General features: G+C 45.3%; 1 protein-coding gene and 2 long non-coding RNA genes across 4 annotated transcripts in view; 1 reads left to right on the forward strand and 2 right to left on the reverse strand.

Annotated features, from left to right (window-relative positions):
* Positions 1–11,446, forward strand: part of NPL (N-acetylneuraminate pyruvate lyase) — a 32,447-nt gene extending 21,001 nt beyond the window's left edge. For both annotated transcript variants that reach the window (XM_084792413.1, XM_084792412.1), the window contains 3 exons: positions 3,851–3,935; positions 5,258–5,297; positions 10,883–11,446. In XM_084792413.1, the coding sequence (XP_084648539.1) occupies positions 3,851–3,935; positions 5,258–5,297; positions 10,883–11,067 (310 nt within the window). In that variant the 3' untranslated portion in view covers positions 11,068–11,446. The remainder of the gene's footprint in view (positions 1–3,850; positions 3,936–5,257; positions 5,298–10,882) is intronic.
* Positions 1–20,977, reverse strand: part of LOC311603478 — a 239,519-nt gene that overhangs the window by 8,883 nt on the left and 209,659 nt on the right. The gene's annotated exons all lie outside the window — the stretch shown is intronic.
* Positions 6–8,716, reverse strand: LOC311603494. Its single transcript, XR_014781106.1, has 3 exons — positions 6,624–8,716; positions 2,323–2,493; positions 6–832 (listed from the first exon to the last, which is right to left on the reverse strand). It is a non-coding gene; the product is annotated as an uncharacterized lncRNA (long non-coding RNA).

Raw genomic sequence — 20,977 nt, forward strand, 5'->3', positions numbered from 1 at the left:
TTGTCTTCTCTAGTGATTACAAATGTAAAGTCACTCATCAGTGGGAGAGATGGGCGTCCTGCATACACATCCTTCCTAACAAAGTCGCTGGTGCCCTTCCCATTCACTGACAAGAAACAGAGTAAGGTGCTTTCTCCCTCTCTGCCCTCCCTCTGCTCACTCCGGGGCTTTTCTCTCCAATGCTAATGAAATGACCCTCAAGCTTTTGGAAGGGAGGGAGGGAGGCAGGGAGAGGCATGGGAGACTGCCACAAACCTGTAATCCAGTACTTGAGAGGTAGAGGCTGGAGGTTTAGAATTTCAAGGTCCTGGTATTAGTCATCATCAAACCCCTACCCAGACCTAGCCAAGGGACAGAACATTCTCCACAGTTGAGTGGAGACTGGGGACTGACTTTCACACGAACTCTGGTGCCCCATATTTGGCCGTGTCCCCTTGATGGGCACTCGGAGGAAGGACAACAGACTACCAAGAAGAGACTTGATACCCTAGCATCATATTCAGGGGGAAGAGGTCCCCCTCAGTCACAGTCATAGGGAAGGGGAATGGGGTGAAAGCGGGAGGGAGGGAGGAGTGGGAGGATGCACGGGATGGGATAGCAATTGAGATGTAATATGAATGATTTTATTTTTCAATGAAAAAACAGTAAAAAAAAAAAAAAGAATTTCTAGGTCCACCTCCCCAACTATATAGAAAGTTTGAAGAGGGCTGGAGAGATGCCACAGAGGTGAAGAGCACTGGCAGGTCTTCCATATGTCCTGAGTTCAATTCCCAGTAACGGCATGATTGCTCATAACTATAATGACATCTGGTGTCTTCTTCTGGCCTGCAGGCTATAGATAATAAATAAGTCTTTAAAAAAAAAAAGTTTGAAGCCAGTTGTGGTGGTGCTAAAAAAGAAATGTTTGAAGCTGGGCGTGGTGGCGCACTCCTTTAATTCCAGCACTCAGCAGGCAGAGGCAGGTGGATCACTGTGAGTTCGAGGCCAGCCTGGTCTACAGAATGAGTCCAGGACAGTCAAGGCTACACAGAGAGATCCTGTCTTGAAAAAGCAAAAACAAAAAACAAAAAAAAAAGTTTGGAGCCAATCTGAATTACATAAGATCCTGTCTCAAAACAATGACAGCAAAATAAATAAAAACACTTTAGCAGTGGTCATACGTGGTAGCCCATGCCCAAAGCCAGCATTGGAAGTAGGGGGATAGCCATGATTCTGAGGTAGCTACTAGAAAGACTCTATACAACTAACAATTACTTGCAAAGAGCCTGGGTTCAGTTCCCAGCACCTACACAGCAACTCACAACTGCCTGCAACTGTATTTGCAGTATCTGACACTTTTTTTTCACCTCTGTAGGATCCTGGTGTGCATATGGTGCACACAAACTCATGAGACACACCAGAGACCCATAAAATAATAAATACATATTTTTTTGTTTTGTTTTTGTTTTTTTTGTTTTTCGAGACAGGGTTTCTCTGTGTGGCCTTGGCTGTCCTGGACTCACTTTGTAGACCAGGCTGGTCTCGAACTCACAGTGATCCATCTGCCTCTGCCTCCCAAGTGCTGGGATTAAAGGCCTGTGCCACCACGCCTGGCTAAATACGTATTTTTAAAATCCTTTTTAAAAAGATTTATTTACTTATTATTTATGCAGTATTCTGCCTGAATGTGAGCAGCAGGCCAGAAGAGGGCATCAGATCTCATTATAGATGATTGTGAGCCACCATGTGGTCACCGAGAATTGAACTCGGGATCTTTGGAAGAACAACCAGTGCTCTTAACCTCTGAGCCATCTCTCCAGCCCCCTATTTTTAAAATCTTAGAAAAGAAAGTTGAATCAGGCATGGTGGTACATGTCTTTAGTCCCAGTACTTGGGAGGCAGAGGCAAGTGGATCACTGTGAGTTCGAGGCCAGCCTGGTCTACAAAGTGAGTCCAGGACAGCCAAGGGCACACAGAGAAACCTTGTCTTAAAAAAAAAAAAAGTTGTCTTATGTGGTAGTATCCATTGTAATCAGGTGAGGCAGGTGAGCACATGGGCTGCAGGGGCCCAGGGACCCTAGCTTAGCTCTGTAGATCCTGATGGTCAGTGTCTCAAAGCTGGATTATCAGAAACTTAGGTACAAATGACAGAAATCCATTCAAGCTAACCCTCATTTAAAAAAAAAAAAAAAGAAGTTATTATAAGATGCTGACAAGTCACATAACATTCAACAGAGATAAAGGCAGCCAGAACCCTAGAGCTCATGAAAGCCAGAAACCACAAAGCTCTCAGCAGCCCCAGCAAACCATCCTTCCCCTGGGGTCCCCTGAAGATGCTCTCACCTCTGCATCTTCTGCACATCTTTGCTTCTGTTCTCCTCTTCAGGTTATCAAATGCACTGTCTTGAGTCAAGGGTCCAGGAAACCATAATCACATGGCCCAGTGCCTGCTCAGCGCAAGTCAGGCAGTTCAATCCACATGGCCATTGTACTTGGCAATTTTAGTAGGATATGCTGCAGGCATAGCAAACTGTTTACACCAGCTAAAAGTGTATTTCCTCAGTCATAGCTAAGGAACTATTTACAATGAGTCTTGATATGAATGCCTTTGATAAGCACTATTGTCTTGATCCTTTAAACATTGATAGTCAAACCCATTGCTTCATGAATGTTAAACACATACTGTACCATTACTTTACACCCCCAGCCCAATGTGGACACTCTTTTTATTATGTTTTTGTATTTGAGCCATGGTCTCATGTAGCCCAGGCTGGCCTCAAACTCACTATGTAGTTGAAGATGACTATATTGAATTCCTGATCCTCCTGCTCCACCTCCCAAGCATCTAGTTCTGCTGTGCAACCCAGGCTGGCTTCAAACTCAAGAGGTCCTCCTGCCTCAGCATCCTGGAGGCTGAGATTACAGGCATATGTGACCAGGCACGCACCATATGGCTTCTAGTACTTACCTCAGGTGCTACATTTGAGCCCCAACTGTCTACCTCTGAGTCTGAGTCTCGGCTTTTTTTTCCAAGACAGGGTTTCACTGTGTAGCCTTGGCTATCCTGAATTCCCTTTGTAGACCAGGCCAGCCTCACTCACAGAGATCTGCCTGCCTCTGTCTCCCGAGTGCTGGGATTATGGGTATGTGCTACCACATCTGGCTTTTTACAACTCCAACTTGTTTTCTCTTTTGTTGTTGTTGTTGTTGTTGTTGTTGTTTTGAGACAGGATCTCTCTGTGTAGCCTTGACTGTCCTGGACTCGCTTTGTAGACCAGGCTGCGCCACCACCGCCTGGCCGCAACTCCAACTTTTACTCTCTGATTTTAAGACTTTCTTCCTTATCTTTATCGCCTCTGACATTCTCTGCCTCCTGTTTTGATACTGATTTATGTTGCTAAAAATCTCAGAAGTGAAAACAGACTGGGTTTCTTATCAACTGACCCTACAAATAGACCGATAAGGGGCCCTCAGTGTTTGTTTTCCTTTATGTTTGTTTGTATTAATTTTTTTTTTTCGTTAAGACAAGATGTCATGTAGGCCAAATTAGGCTGACACTCACTGTATAGCTAGAGATGGCCTTGAACTCCTGCATCTACCCACCTAGGTCCTGTTTGGGGACTAGGTCAGGTTCTTACTGTGGTGCCTAGAATTCTTTTTATGTTGTGGCTGGAGGGGGGGGGAGTGGGGGGGTGGGGAGGAGGGTGAAGGAGGACAGGGTTGTGGGGGGATGTGTAGCTGGATGAGCCCTGCCACCGAGCCAATCTGCAAGTCCTACCTTTGCCCTTTTAACATCAGGTGACCATAAAGGCCTCGGGTCTTTCCTGCCGAATTATTAACTTTGGTGGAATATTTTCTGTCTTCTCACCAGTACCTATAACTACCTGGGAAAAAAGACAAACCAGATGTTGGAGGCTTTTGAACAGAAAGACTTCACTGCAGCACTCAATTCCCAGGTAACCTGCTCTCCCTTCTTTCTGCAGGCGTGAAGGTCAGCCTGAAGCCTCTTTATCCTTCTTCTGTTAGCTTTCTTACTTAAAATGGAGCCTTCCCCCATCCTTTTTGTCCCTGAATCTAAGGGGATGCAAGGCTCATATCGGAAAGAGTCTTCCCACTCTTCCTCCTACAAAGGATCTCATTTTTCTTCTATCTTCAAAGTGTTTTGTGATTGTAAAATAATGGCCATAAGTTTCTTTGAAAGTCACTACGTGCCGTCCTTGGGTGTTTTGCCTGCATGTGTGTCTGTGTGAGGACGTTGGATCCCCTGGAACTAGAGTTAGAGACAGTTGTGAGCTGCTGTGTGGTTGCTGGGAATTGAACCCGGGACCTCTGGAAGGGCAGCCAGTGCTCTTAACTGCTGACCACCTTTCCAGCCCCATCCATCCTTAACTTTTGTTATTATTTTTTTGTTTGGGGCACAGGGTCTCGTACTTTGGGTCAGGCTAGCTAGAAACTCATGGCAATTCTCCTGCCTGAGGCTCTCCAGTGTTGCTGTGTGTAATGGGGTGCAGTAAAGGAGCATGACAACTGGCTCCATGACGGGGAATGGTTTAGGGGGTTTTCTTTGTTTATTTTTTAAGATTTGTTTATTTATTATGTGTACAATGTGCATGTGTGCCTTCCCGAGAGAAGAGGGCACCAGATCTCATTATAGATGATTGTGGGCCACCATGTGGTTGCTGGGAATTGAACTCAAGACCTATTAACCTCTGAGCCATCTCTCCAACCCAAGGGGGAAGGTTTCTTTTTGTGAGTGAGAGAGATATCCAGAGGACATGGATGAGTCAGAGCGGAGAGTGTTAATCCTACTTGTTGAGAATAAGACCATTAATTACCACAATTTTGAGCCAGGTTTGAAGTTGTATGCGTATGCACTTGCCCATAGGAGAGCAGAGGACGCCTGGGGAAGTTGGGTTTATCCTGTCATAGCCTGAGCAGATTCTGCCAACCCTACTGACTTGTTTCTCCCACTGTGATAGACCTACAGAAAACTAAGATGGCTGGACTTTGTGGAGTTTCCGTAATTTTTCTCCAACTATATTATATATTTTGTTTGTTTGTTTATTTTTTGTTTTTCAAGACAGGGTTTCTCTGTGTAGCCTTGCCTGGACTCACTTTGTAGTCCAGGCTGTTCTTGAACTCACAGGGATCTGCCTGCCTCTGCCTCCCGAGTGCTGGGATTAAAGGCGTGCGCCACCACGCCCGGCCTCCAACTATATTATAAATGGTTTTCACAATGTTGATGATGCTGACCATAGATTTCTTTGTTCCGTTCTAGTTTTGTATCCAGAGATTTATCAACTATGTGACCAAGCTTGGTGAGTACTGTCACCTGATTATGGTCAGAGGGAATGGGATCTCTCAGGCCTGGGACAGAGTGGTCATAGCAAGACTGAGGCGAGACAAGTTTATTATAAGCAATCAAACTTTGGTGGTGGGAGGTGTTGCTTTGGTTTGGTTTCGGTTGGGTTTTTTGTTTGTTTGTTTGTTTTGTTTTGTTTAAGATTTATTATTTGTACTGTATTCGGCCTGCATGTGAGCCAGCAGGCCAGAAGAAGGCACCAGATCTCATTACCATGTGGTTGCTGGGAATTGAACTCAGGACCTTTGGAAGAACAGTCAGTGCTCTTAACCTCTGAGCCATCTCTCCAGCCCTAGGTTGGGTTTTTTGTTGTTGTTGTTTTCCAAGACAGGATTTCTCTGTGTAACATCCCTGGCTATCCTGGAATCAAGCTGGCCTTGAACACACAAACATTTATCTACAGCTAGGCGTGTGGCTCATACCTCTAATCCGAGCACTCCGGAGGCAGAGGCAGGCAGATCTCTGTGAGTTCAAGGCCAGCCTAGTCTACAAAGCAGTCCAGGATAGCCATGGCTACACAGAGAAACCCTGTCTTGAAAAAAAAATTGCTGCGGGTGGTGGCGGCACACACCTTTAATCCCAGCACTTGAGAGGCAGAGGCAGGTAGATCTCTGTGAGTTCAAGAACAGCCACAGCTACACAGAGAAAACCGAAGAAAATTTGTTTTGCCTGTCTCTGTCTTCTGGAATTAAAGCTGTGCCCCATCACCACTGGCTCAATTAGAAACAGAATCTAGCTGGGCAGTGGTGGTTTATACCTTTAATCCCAGCACTTCCTATACAGACGCAGGCAAATTTCTGAGTTCTAGGCTAGCCTTGTCTACAGAATGAAATCAAGGACAGCCAAGGCTACAATGAGAAACCCTGTCTTGGTAAACAACACACACACACACACACACACACACACACACACCCATCCCAAAATATAATGGCAGTTGCCAGGAAGAATACAATTGTAGTTGCCAGGATACAGTGAGGTTTGCAAGCTATGGTGTCTATAAGATCCTTAGACATTAATCATGGACATTGTTCTGTCAAGCTTCGCTGGCTTCTAGAGAATGCCCAGGCAGCCTGAACGTTGCCCTCTCTTTCCAGCGGGCTGCCTCTCTTTCCAAAGAACTGAGAGGCACCGAGTGCCCCAGGAGCCACAGACTCTAACCTGAAAATCCCATGATGCGTGCCTCTCAAGGCGGCTAGACCAGGTCAATTCCGTGGCTCCCAAAAGCTGACCAGGTGGAAAAGATAGATTTCTCTCACTCCCTACAAGGGTTCAACCAGCATACCTGGAGTGCTCCGTGCTGAGCAGAGTCCTGACCTGACCTTCATTGTCAGCAGAATAACATGGAAAAATTAACTCAAGACGTCTCCTACAAAGCCCCGCCCCCGCCCCGCCCCCCACCCACACCGTTTCCTATTCCTTCTTCCTTATAGCCTCAGCCCTCCCTCCCGTTATTTGCCTCAGCTCATTAAAATTCCATTGCGGAACTGTGGCTGATTTCATCCTAGGTACTTGGAGGAAAGCAATCTGAATACAGATCTTACTAAATTATGAATGACATGACAGTTCCCCCAAGAGTATTTGAGACTTAAAGATGAGTTTATTAACACCAGTAAATTTAAACGGATGGAGATTTGGATGACAAAAGATAAGTAGGGGGAAACAGTCTGAGTAGAGGAACCTCTGCTGTACAGCCCAGGACAGGTGCTGCCATTTATTTCACTGCTGCAAGAGATGGGCCCTCGGGGCGACTCGTCCTGGGTCAAGCCCAGTTGTTCTCAGTGTGTTCCTGGCCGACCTCCCACCTCCCTTTCAAAGCCTCTCTGCCCTATTGTAGCAACTCTCTGCTGTGCTCAAGCACCTATTGTCTACTTGGTCTCCTTCGCACAGCCTCAGCTAGCTTTCCCAATCCCTGCAAGATAGCATTTCTGTTTGCTTTCCCACTTTAGTACCGTTGTCATAGCGAGGTGTCGCCGGTCCTGTTAATTATCGTTATTATTCCTTTGTCCTAGCCAATACTTTTAACAAAGATTGCGATTTTAATATACTAATTGTGTTTTTCTAAAGCACATTAAGGTAGAAAATTAACTGGGAAATGAGGCATGGTACTACATGCCTATAATCCCAGTGCTGGGAGAGTGGAGACGGGAGGACCAGCATTTCAAAGGTCATTCTTGGCTGCAAAGGATTTTAAGGCCTAGCTGGACTATAGAACCTGTCAAAATAAATAATAAAGTGAAATATTGTAGAGGACGGGCTACATGGCCAATGTTCTTCCATCTTGTCAGAGCCTAGGTTCCTGTTTCTCTAACAGTCTGCCATTCACCAGAAACTAGCTGACCTTGTTGTAGGTTGGCAGTTAGACACCTGTTGTAGTTTATTGTGGGGGCTGGTCATTCCAGACGCCCGAGCTACTCCTTTTCCAGTGAGACTACTGATAAGATCAGATTAAAGGCCAGCTGCCTGTGAGCAGCAGTTCGGGAAGCTTTTTCCTGACTAACCAGATCCTTCATGACTTTCCTGGAATTTCTTTCCTGCAATTATAGCAGCCGTAAAGGTAGATACCTGCTGGAGCATTCCAGAGTTAGGTATCCATAGCAACCCTTGCTTACGCAAATACCCATGCCTCTGTGCCTATATAAACTCTGTGAAATTTTTCAATAAACGGGGTTTGATCAGAATTCAGGCTTGCCCCCTTCTTCGTGTCTTGTGTTCTGTCCCTATACAGGAAAATTCTCCCGAGCGTTAGTCGGGGCAAAATATAAATAAAATATCTATAGCTTGGTATAGTTCCACATGCCTGGAATCCTAGCCTTGTGCAAGCTGGGGCAAAAGGATTTCCACAAATTCTAGGCCAACTGGTCACACTGTTCTGGATAGCCAGAGATATATAGCAAGACATGCTCTCTGAAAGGATTGTTTTGTTTTGTTTTGTTTTGTTTTTCGAGACAGGGTGTCTCTGTGTAGCCTTGGCTGTCCTGGACTCACTTTGTAGACAAGGCTGGCCTCAAACTCACAGCGATCTACACGCCTCTGCCTCCAGAGTGCTGAGATTACAGGCATGTGCCACCATGCCTGGCAAGGATTTTAGGACTACATAGAAATACCTTGACTCAAACAAAAACAAGATGATATATAGTTTTTAAACTTATCATTTATTTTGCTTTTTTTTTGGTTTGGTTTGGTTTTTGGAAACAGAGTTTCTCTGTGTAGCTTTGACTGTCCTAGACTCGCTTTGTAGACCAGGCCTGCCTCTGCCTCCCAGGTGCTGGGATTCAGGGCATGCACCACAATGCCTGGTTTATCCTCATTTTCTATCAGAGTTTCCTGTCTTCTTGGGATTGTGTCACTTGTGTGTTTGCTGGCTCTTCTGTTACTTTTCTTTCTTTCTTTTTTTTTTTCAGAGCTGAGGACCGAACCCAGGGCCTTCGCTCTACCACTGAGCTAAATCCCCAACCCCTCTTTTTTTTTCTTTTCCTTTTTTTGGGGGAGCAGTGGGCAGGAGTTCTCAACAGGATTTCTCTGCATAGCTTGCCTGTCCTGGCACTCTGTAGTCAAAGCTGGCCTCTACCTTCTGAGTGCTGGGATCAAAGGTGTGCGCTACCGCTGCCTGGTGACTATAAATATTTTTCATACAGTATGTTCCGACCAGTGTCCTCTCCCCTAGCCCCTCCCAGGTCCCTCTCCACTTCTTCATCACTTTCTTTCTCTGTACAAAAAGACCACTGAGCACTGAATTTTGTGTTGGCCACAGGGCCTAACCCTTAAGCGAGGTTCATACACCCAATGAGACTCCATTGGAGAGAACCAGCTTTTCCTTTGCAGGTGGTGCCTACTTCCCCTCTCAGCAGTCACCTGCCTGGGACCTGTGTGTGCAGGCCCAGCGAAGCTTGACAGAACAATGTCCATGATTAATGTCTAAGGATCTTATAGACACCATAGCTTGCAAACCTCACTGTATCCTGGCAACTACAATTGTATTCTTCCTGGCAACAACTGCCATTATATTTTGGGATGTGTGTGAGTGTGTGTGTGTGTGTGTGTGTGTGTGTGTGTGTGTGTGTGTTGTTTACCAAGACAGGGTTTCTCATTGTAGCCTTGGCTGTCCTTGATTTCATTCTGTAGACAAGGCTGGCCTAGAACTCAGAAATTTGCCTGCGTCTGTATAGGAAGTGCTGGGATTAAAGGTATAAACCACCACTGCCCAGCTAGATTCTGTTTCTAATTGAGCCAGTGGTGATGGGGCACAGCTTTAATTCCAGGAGACAGGGGCAGGCAAAACAAATTTTCTTCGGTTTTCTCTGTGTAGCTGTGGCTGTTCTTGAACTCACAGAGATCTACCTGCCTCTGCCTCTCAAGTGCTGGGATTAAAGGTGTGTGCCACCACCACCCGCAGCAATTTTTTTTTCAAGACAGGGTTTCTCTGTGTAGCCATGGCTATCCTGGACTTGCTTTGTAGACTAGGCTGCCCCCCCCCCTCCGTGCCTGGCTCCTTCCTTCTTGATCTGAAGGCTCACTTGGACTCTATGTGATTTGTTTGTTTGTTCATTTTACTTATTTATTTTGAGTTTGCCTGTGAACTCACAGGTGCACCATAGCCTACAGGTGGGTGTCAGAGGCCAGCTTCAGCAAATCTGCCCTTCTACCTTGTGGGGCCAGCAGCTTGGCAGCGTCTGCCTGTACCTGCTCAACCACATTGCAGACTCTGACCCTGATTTTGACTTTGACTTTGTTTTGTTTTGTCTGTTTATTTACTGTAATGCAGAGATTTGAACTCAGGGGCTCTCATACACTAAGCAAGCACTCTCTGGCAGAGCTACACTCTTTTTGTCTTATAGTTTGTTAATTTGTTAACACAAGCAAGAGAGATTTATTTTAACATTTATTCTCTTATTTGAATATGTGCATGTTCATGTCACAGCATGAACAGGGAAGTCAAAAGGAAACTTGCTGCCATCTTGGGGACTGAATCTAGGTTGTCAAGTTTAGCTGCAAGTGCCTTTACCAGCTGAGCCATCTCATAGGCCGAAAAGGATGAAAAAGGTTGATATTTCCCCGGGTGTGGTGACACACCCTTTAATCCCAGCTCTCAGGGAGCAGGGGCAGGTGGATCTCTATAAATTGGAGGCCAGAGCAAGCTCCAGGACAGCTAGGATTACACAGAGAAACCCTGTCTCAAACAAACAAATAATTTTTAAAAAAACAAAGCGGGGGAGTAAAAATGCTTCTAAGTGCTGAGCTGTCTGTCCCGCCCTGAGATGGGGCATTCCTATCCTGCTCTGTGTGTGAGAGGCGGGGTCTCATTGTAGTCTACCCAGAGTCCAGGACAGGTTCTCTCTGTCTTGGCTGTCCTGGACTCACTCTGTAGACCAGGCTGGCCTTGAACTCACAGCAATCGGCCTGCCTCTGCCTCCCAAATGCTGGGATTAAAGGCGTGCGCCACCACTGCCTGGCTTAGTGTTACTTTTTATATAACCTCTTCTTTGGGATGTTCATGGGAAAGTGGGTAGTACCTGATATATTTCACTATTTTTTCCTATTTAGGTTTTGGAGTGTCGCAGACCAAAGCCATCATGACGTTGGTCTCTGGGATTCCAATGGGCCCACCCCGGCTTCCTCTGCAGAAAGCCACCCAGGAGTTCACTGCTAACGCTGAGGCCAAGCTGAAGAGCCTGAATTTCCTTTCTTCCCCTGCTTTAAAGGATGGGAGCTTGAGAGCCGGCAGCTAGTGCCCGCTAGGTCTGGGGATAAGCCGAGACCTCATCCATCTTCCATAGGACATTCTTTTCTCAGGGACTTTTTAGATGACTTTGAACTAAGCTTTCTTTTTAGCAAATGGAATCCAACACCAATGAAGAAACATTTAAATATCAATTGTGAACCTAAAACTTTTTTGTTATAAAGGAGTCATAAGCTGTAAGTCATCCATTTTACAAAATGATTATAAAGAAATCTCTGCTTATGCAGATGCAATGGGAACAAGTGAAAATTGTAATAACAATTACAATGAGTAATTAATTACATTAATTAGTGTAATTAATACTGTTATATTAAAAATACTGTATTAATTATATTATTGATTAATATATTTCATCTGCCTTTTGGGAACACTCACTGTCCTAATCTTATTTCATCAAAGGTTTGCTTTTTGGTTTGTTGTGTTTCTTTGTTGTTGTTGGTTTGGTTTGGTTTTGGGTTTTTTGTTTGTTAGTTTGCTTTTGTTTTTGTTTTTGGAGACAGGGTTTCTCTTGTAGTCTTGGCTATTACGGACTTGCTTTATAGACCAGGCTGGCCTCAAACTTAGTGTTCCACCTGCCTCTGCCTCCCTAGTGCTGCGATTAAATGCATGTGGTACCATGCCAAGCCAAAGTTTTATATTTTCAGTATTGTCTTAGTTAGGGTTTTATTACTGTGAACAGACACCATGACCAATTGCCACTGCTACTCTTTTACAGGAAAACTTTTTTGTTGTTTTTTGAGACAGGGTTTCTCTGTGTCACCTCAGCTATCCTAGACTTCCTTTGTAGACCAGGCTGGCCTTGAACTCACAGAGATCCACCTGCCTCTGTTTCCCTGAGTGCTGGGATAGTAAGCATGCTACCAAATATTCTAGTAACAGTAGAAATGATCCCTGAGCCAGGCGTGGTGGCACACACCTTTAATCCCAGCACTTGGGAGTCAGAGGCAAATGGATTGCTATGAGTTCGAGGCCAGCCTGGTCTACAAAGGGAGTCCAGGACAGCCAAGGCTAACACAAAAAGACTCTGTCTCAAAAAACTAAAAATAAATAAATAATCCCTGAAAGTATAGTCTTTACCAAGTATCCTTTCATTTTCAGACCCCAGTTAAGCATAGATAAAACTAGGTTTAAGAACCCCAGCCCTAGGGGAACAGGGGACTTCCCAACAGCTCAGCAGCTTCAGTTGTAAAGAAACAGTTGTCTGAGTCCAGAAATCTCAAGGGCAACTTTTCCAAACCCTCCCCGCATTCCCCTCCCCCCCGCATCCCCCCCCCCCCCAGTTTTTTGAAACAAGGTTAACAACTCTGGCTGTCCTGGAATTCTCTCTGTAGACCAGGCTGGCCTCAAACTCACAGAGATCCTCCTGCCTCTGCCTCCCAAGTGCTGGGATTAAAGGCGGGTGCAGCCACCACCACCAGGCAACTTTTCCATCTTGCTGGCAAAGTCAAACAAGTTTTTGCTGTCAGGCACTGGGACTTAATCTATCCCGACTGATAGAAACTCTCTTGCTCAACCCCTATGTCAAAACATGATTGGACAGTGCTTTAGCCCACCCTGGATTTTGTGGTTTCATCCTTTACGTATTCTATACAATATCCCTTCAGGGTCGCAGCTCAGCACCCTAGTCTGTTCTGCGGCCCAGATCGATCAAATTGTTGTCATCTGCATTGACCTGGTGTTTGAATTAGGTTGGATTTAAGTGACCCCCCACAACAGTATATGCCCCTTCTGCCAGAGGTAAGGGAAGTAAGTGAATGGATCCTTTTGGTAGGTAAAAACCGGTCTAACAAGTTCCTGAGGAATAAGCTGGGCGTGGTGGTTTACGCCTTTAATCCCAGCACTCGGGAGGCAGAGGCAGGCGGATCTCGCTGTGAGTTCGAGGCCAGCCTGGTCTACAAAGCGAGTCCAGGACAGCCAAGGCTACACAGAGAGACCCTGTCTCGAAAAACAAAAAATAAAAATAAAAAAATAAAAAATGCTGGCTCTTATCTAAACTCCAGAAAGCTTATACTCCAGCTGGAGCTTGTTTAGATGTCCTGAGTCCTTTAAAAAAAAAAAAAAAAAAACAACTAAGACAGCCCTGGGGACCCAGTCTGGTTGTCAGGCTTCGTACCTGCTGAGCCATCTGGCTGGCCCTCCCTTCCCTCCCTTCTCCCTCCCTCCTCTCCCTTCTCCCTTCCTCCCCTCCCCTCTCCCTCTGTCCCCTTCCTTCTCTTTTCTGTCTCCCTCCTTTCCTTCCTTCCTTCTTTCCTTTCTTCTGGCCATATAGCACTTTTGGTCTCAATCTTGCAATGGTCCTCTTGCCCTGCCTGCTTAGTGCTGGAATTGTAGGTATGTGCCACTAATTTTCCCATGAAAATAAATATTAAATAGCTTCTAAGTAAATATTTGTTGTTGTTGTTGTTGTTTAAAAAATTACACTTCTGCCAGGTGGCGGCAGCTCATGCCGGGCATGGTGGGGCATGCCTTTAATCCCAGCACTCGGGAGGCAGAGGCAGGCGGATCACCGACAGTTCAAGGCCAGCCTGGTCTACAAAGTGAGTCCAGGACAGTCAAGGCTACACAGAGAGACTTTGTCTTGAAAAACCAAAAAGGAAAAAAAAGTTAATTTAGTTAGAAATTAATTGTATATTGTGTATTATAACCTCTGTTTCAAGATAAAAATCTAAAACCAGTTCGTTGGGGAAGTTGGCAGTACAAAGCAGTCTTGGAGACTGTACTTGGGACTTCTTGGGTTTTTTTTTTTTAAGAGTTAATTTTTTTTTCAAGGCAAGGTTTCTCTGTGTTATCTTGGCTGTCCTGGACTCTATTTGTAGACCAGGCTGGCCTCAAACTAACAGTGATCCACCTGCCTCTGCCTCCCAAATGCTGGAATTAAAGGTGTGTGCCACCACACTGGCTTTGATTTACTTACTTTTATTTTATGTGTATGAGTGTTCTATTTGTATGTACACCTGCATGCTACAGGTGGGTATCAGATCACATTACAGAGGGTTGTAAGCCACCATGTGGTTGCCTGCAATTGAACTCCGGACCACTGGAAGAGCAGACAGTGCTATTTACTATTGAGCCGTCTCCCCATCCCTCTTGGAGGTTATTTGAAGGAAAGTTCACTGGGCAGGTCTTGGAATTAGGAGTGGGGAGCAGTACACGAACTTTCCTAGGAAAGCTTGGAACCTAGGGGAAATTTCCCTTTATTATCTGAAAGGCATAGGGTTTCCTGCTCTTGGGGGACTTTCTAAAATAACTATAGCTCAAACCCACACATCTGCCTGCCTCACTCATATTGTCCTTTGATCTGGGGACAGGAAGGAAGTGGAGCCTGCAGCTCCTCATAGGGAAGCAAACAACACATCAGCACTCATTAAACCATCTCTCCCACCGTATGCTTATTCAACCCCAAGCTTTCTTCAGTGAAAAGGATGCCTTGAACCAGGTTCCGCAGACAGCAGCTCCCAGGCCCAGCTAAAGGTGGAAGGTCACTTCTCACCACTACTCATTTGAGTAGATAAAATTATTAGGCGGGGCGATGGTCGTTCACACCTTTAATCCCAGCACTTGGGAAGCAGAGGCAGGTGGATCTCTGTAAATTCGAGGCTCACCTTGAGAAAGTCGAGCTTGACCAGCAGGTGGTCTGTCACATAGCAACAACCAATTAGGAGAAGCAGGCCAAAGTTCCTAATGCCCTATGACTGCTTCAACCAATCTTTTTTTTTTAAGAGTTGTTTATTTACTAGGTATACAGTGCACATCAGATCACATTATAGATGGTTGTGAGCCACCGTGTGGTTGCTGGGAATTGAACTCAGGACCTCTGGAAGAGCAGTCAGTGCTCTTAACCTCTGAGCCATCTCTCCAGCCCCAACTAATCTTTTCTATAGGCCAACTTGTCCCTACACTTATTACCCAACCATGAAATGCCAAGGCTTATAACTCCCTGCTTGCAGCTTTTCTGCCCAAATGCCATCCAATCATATACTGTAAAACCCATTTCTTTGTCTAAAACCTACAAAAACCCCTCTCAATTGAGACTCCAGGCCACTTCCCTACATCTGCTGTGTCAGTGCATCGGAGGTGTGTCCCGAGTTCAAACCTGCAATAAAGACTTCCCTGCAATTGCATTTGGACTCAGCTCTTGGGTGGTCTGTTTGGGGAGTTGCTCAAAATTTGGGCATAACAAGATCACACAGTCCTAGACGGTCTTTGGATGTGATCTCTTGCCAGAACACCCATGTTCTGAATTAACATTCCTCTACAGCCATTTGTTGGTCGCCTCTGGTTTTGACCTGGTGATTATCAGACAGATTCCTTTTTAAAAATGTACAAATAGGCCCTGGCTCCCACCAGCCCAAAGGCTAAAGAAACAGTTATTGCTTTGTTTTGCTGTGGCCCACCAAGATATGTGAAAGAACACCTCTATTTATGGTTTCCTTTATTCTACTGCTACAAAAGAGTCACGAGACTCTTAGTGTATTGAAACACGGTGCTTGGGATAACCTGAACGTGTGCTCCTGGACCATGGTCACTCATATTTGGTGCCAGAATAAACTCTTATTTCCTTTAAGGTGAAAGCTGTGCTTTTTGCTTGCACAGTGAAGTCACCAGCTCCACCACTTAAAGTGTGACCTACAGTAATCAGAGTTTTAGGCAACAAACAAACAAACACACCCAAAACAAAAACAAGCAAACACCCTCAGCTCCAGTAGCCCCAATGAGCTCTGCCACACACTAATTCAAAAGAAGAGAAATACACCTGTAATCTATGAGCTCGAGGCCAGCCTGGTCTACAGAGTCCAGGACAGCTAGGGCTACACAGAAAAACCCTGTATCAAAAAAGAAAGAAAGAAAGAGAAGAAGAAGGAGAAGAAAGAGAAGGGTAAACAAAGAAAGGAGGCTTAAACATTGGGAAGATTAACAGATCGGGGGTCCAGTGACCCCACAAGTCCATGAATAAGATACTGACATTAGCTCTAGGTTTAAATAGAGAAAGAATTGGGGGGAAGGACTGAGCAAAAGGTATGCACAGTCTGCTCCAGTCATGGCTGGTTGGTTATTGCCTCAGGCCTAGCTGTGCAAGGTGTTCTAAAGGAGCCCGTGTTGCTTGGGAGGGCAAGCCAGCTCTCTGGAGATGACAGCTGCTTTGCCAGAGGGCAGCCTTGCCATCATAGACAACTGCCCTCATGTCATGGCTGGTTTATTCCTACAGGCTATGCTTTTCCTGTCATTCAGGATGACTTCAGGTTTATGACAATGATTGGCCTTTGAGCAGAAGGTTATCTTGAACAGGATGTTATAAAAAGCTGAGCCCTCTTACCTCTGTGTAGTCAGCCTTGAAAAGGAAGGGGATGTATTAAGTATCAGGGCTATGCACACAGAAACCCTGTCTTGAAAAAACAGAAACAAAACAAACATAGGGTTTCTCTGTGTAACAGCCCCGGCTGTTCTGGAACTTGCTTTGTAGACCAGGCTGGCCTGGAACTCACAGAGATCTGCTTACCTCTGCTCTTGAGTGCTGAGATTAAGGGTGTGTGCCACCATGCCCGGCCACCATCCTACTTTTAATTGTCTTGTGTGTCTCAATGAAGAGTGCTCAATGCTTTTAGTATTTATAAAAAAAAAAAAAGTTTCACCAAGCATGGTGGCCAACACTTTTAATCCCAGCACTTGGAAGACAGAGGCAGGCAGATTTCTGTGAGTTTGAGGCCAGCCTGGTCTACAGAGTGAGTCCAGGACAGCCAGGGCTAACACAGAGAGACAAAACAAAGAAAAGAAAAGATTCTAAATGCATGCTATATATTCCAAGTTGTAATTCCCAATGTTAGGTCTCAAACCTGGGATAAATGGCTACTACTTAACATATCAAAGAAGACTTGGCTTCCAGGTTCTCCCAGCATCCCTCAGTTTCTACCTGTTACAGGCAATGGCTGCTGTATTCCATCCTGTACCCTAAACTTCTCCACCACAGGGGCTGGACTGCCCTTCTCTATTTAATGCAGCTATTTTGGTTAGTTGCCCTTTTTTGCCTACTCCTTTCCCCTCCTGCTTCTCCTCACATGACCTGGCTCAGGGTCATGTTCACTCTGACTGTCCCAGATGTCTCTGCCTTGGGCTCCGCTCCACTCTCCCTTTTATCTACAACAAATCTCCTCCACCATACATGGAAGAAGTCATGTCTTTCCTTTTTATTTCTTTTTCTTCCACTCACCGAAGACCCTAATAAAGTTCTTATGCTTTCACAGTCTCTGAACCTAAACCGATTGACAATAAAAATTAGAGTTCAAAATTTAAGAGAATAATAATGTTTAAGAGACAATGTATTATTCAGGCCGTGGTGGTGCACGTCTTTAATCCCAGCACTTGGGAGGCAGACGCAGGTAGATTGCTGTGAGTTCAAGGCCAGCCTGGTCTACAAAGGGAATCCAGGATAGCCAGGGCTGCTACACAGAGAAATCCTGTCTCAGAGAGAGAGAGAGAGAGAGAGAGAGAGAGAGAGAGAGAGAGAGAGAGAGAATGTATTTTACCCAGTGTGTTGCCACACACCTTTAATCCCAGTATTTATTTGGAAAACAGAGGCAGGGGATCTCTGAGTTTGAGGCTAGCCTGGTTTACAGAGCTAGTTCCCGGACAGCTAGTTCCAGAGAAGGCACCCTGTCTTGAAAAAACAAAACAAACAAAGGCAATATTTCAAATTTTATACATTAAACTAACACTGAGAACTTACAATATGCAGATATTGTGGGTCCCAGTAAGTGACTTTCGCTAGCCAACATGTATCACTGTGGTCACAGAGCTTATTTCCAGTGTTGGCTTTCACCATCCTGCTAATAAAACATGTGCTGACCAATTATTTTGTACTAAGTGCTTACACAGGCGCTCTCTCTCTCTCTCTCTCTCTCTGTCTCTCTCTCTCTTGGTTTTTCAAGACAAGGTTTCTCTGTGTAGCCTTGCTGTCCTGGACTTGCTTTGTAGACCAGGTTGGCCTCGAACTCACAGAGATCCACCTGCCTCTGCCTCCTGAGCACTGGGATTAAAGGTGTGTGCCACCACTGCCTGGCACTCAGGCTCTCTTAATATGTCATCTCATTTATTTTTGAGACAGAATCTCATGTCTCCTAGGTTGACCTTGAATTTATACTTGACCTAAAGTTTGGGATAACAGGCATTTACTGTCACCCCAACTTTCTTTTGAGACACAGCTCCATGTAGCCCAGGCTGACCTTGAACACCCTAAGAGTTCAACTACTCAAACTACTGATCTTCCTGCCTCTGCTTCTTGAGGGCGGGGATTGTAGATGTGTGCCACTGTGCCAGGCCACCACTACCAATTTAGCTATATTTCTTATAGAAATGACTGCAGATTCATAGAAAGACATAAAATTACCTTTCAGCTCAGGGGTGGTGGCACAGGCCTTTAGTCTCAGCACTCAGGAGGCAGAGGCAGGAGGATCTCTGTGAGTTCAAGGCCAGTATGGTCTACATAGTAAGTTCCAGGACAGCTAGAGCTACATGGTGAAACCCTTACTCAAAATTATATGACGTGTGTGTGTGTGTGTGTGTGTGTGTGTGTGTGTGTGTGTGTATATATATGTATATATATAAAATCTTTGTACTCATTTAACATTTTTTATTTTCAGCATTGACTGCATGAGGCTTGTAGAGGAACTTCCTGAAGATAGAGCTCGGCTCTAGCAAGCTATGATGTGGCCCTGAAGTGGGAGAACATTAGGGGGGGCGCGGGGAGGAAGAACTCACATTGTAGCTCAGGCAACCATATGGGGTATTGAAGGGAGGGAGAGTGTTCAAATCCAGAGGACACCAGGTTCTTAGGAGTTTTCTGAAGGGGCGGGGCTGGGAAGAGAAAGTTACTTGTTACCTAGCCTGCACGGCCCCTGAAATAGAGAAGGAGGGCCCTAGAGAAAAAAGTTACAATTCAGAATTGTCTCAGGCCTTGCTATCAGTGGGAGAGCTGAGCTTGTTTGCAGCTAGCTGCAGGGGGGAGGGGGAGGGTTCTGTGAGTGCCTCAAGGTTACAGCACAAGGGGATAAGGAAGGAGAGAGAGAAAATATGAGACCTCAGGGCAGAAGGCCTGATTTTAGGGAGAGAACAGCAGCCAGAAGATATGTAACCTAACAGTTCTCAGGCCAGGCTCTCATCTATCTATCTTTCTATGTTTTGTTTTGTTTTAAATATTTAGTTATTTATTTTGTATACAGTGCTCTGCCTGAATGTATGCCTGCCCGCCAGAAGTGGGCACTAGATCACATTCTAGATGATCATGAGCTACCATGTGGTTGCTGGGAATTGAACTCAGAACCTCTGGAGGAACAGACTGTGCTCTTAACCTCTGAGCCATCTCTCCAGCCTCTGTTTTGTTTTGTTTTGCGACAGGGTCTCTCTGTGTAGCCTTGGCTGTCCTGAACTCACTCTGCAGACCAGGCTGGCCTGAAACCCACAGAGACATCCACCTGCCTCTGCCTCCCGAGTGCTGGGATTAATGGCATGTGCCACCACTCCTGGCCCCTCTCTCTCTCTCTCTCTCTCTCTCTCTCTCTCTCTCTCTCTCTCTCTCTCTCTCTATATATATATATATATATATATATATATATATATTAGCACTGGGGATTGAACACAGGGCTTCAGTTGTGCTAGCCAATTCCTCTCTGACTGGGCTATATTCTCAGTGCCCTCCACCATCCCCTGTTTTATTTTGAGCCGTAGAGATTATAGGCTTGCAGTACTGGGCCTGGCTTTTTTGTGCAATACGGATGTGCTGGAAGTTAAAGCCAGGGTCCTGGGCATGCTAAGCCCATTCCTTACCAGGAAGCTATACCTCTAGTCTCATTTCATTTTTTTTTAAAATGTTGCATCTGCTTTAATAGTTCATAGCTTGCATTTAATTATGTATTTATATTTATTTAATGCATGTGTGTGCATGCATAAGCACAGCATGGGGTGTGTGTGTATTGGTCAGAGAACAATTCGAAGGACTAGGTTTCTTTTTTTCTTTTTTGTTTTTTCAAGACAGGGTTTCTCTGTGTAGCCTTGACTGTCCTGGACTCACTTTGTAGTCCAGGCTGGCCTTGAACTCACAGCGATCCACCTGCCTCTGCCTCCCGAGTGCTGGGGTTAAAGGCATGCGCCACCACACCCGGCTTTAGGTTTCTTTTCACCATGTGGGTCCTGGGGATTAAACTCAGGCCCCCAGGTTTGTTAGCATGGGTGGAGTATCACTTAGTAACCTCACCCTTCTTAATTTTCCGGGGTTTGTTGTCGTTTTGTTTTGAATGTTTGTTTGTTTTGTGGCAGAGTCCTAAGTGTTTTAGGATTGTTGAGGGTTATTCAGCAAAGATGTGGGTTTAAGCCGGGAAAGTCATTATTAGCCAGCAAGCAACTACACTGGGTGTTCAGGATCCATTGTAGCTTCAGGCCTTTTTCAGAATGAGCATTTAAAAAAAAAAAAGATTTATTTATTTATTATCATGTATATAGTGTTCTGCTTGCATGTATACCTACACACCAGAAGAGGGCATGAGATCTCATTATAGATGGTTGTGAGTCACCATGTGGTTGCTGGGAATTGAACTCAGGACCTTCAGAAGAGCAGTCAGTGCTCTTAACCTCTGAGCTATCTCTCCAGCCCCTCAGGATGAGCAGTTAAGCACAAAAACCATGTTCTGGGTTGATGTAGTTCAGTTAAAAGAAGTTAGCCAGGAGCAGAACTACAGAAGACAAAGGTAAGGTCAGTACATTGAGTAACTTGCCCAGGACTATGGGCGTGTTGATGGATTGGGCCTTTGTTTCAGTTTTGTCAGGTGGCGTGTGGTCTATGTGCTGAGTTTTACAGCCCGAATGGTACTTCCATGACGGAGTCACTTGTGGTAAGGTTTGGGCCTCAAACT

The sequence above is a fragment of the Acomys minous genome (assembly GCF_964271855.1).
Source record: "Acomys minous genome assembly, chromosome: 1".
NCBI lineage: Eukaryota > Metazoa > Chordata > Mammalia > Rodentia > Muridae > Acomys > Acomys minous.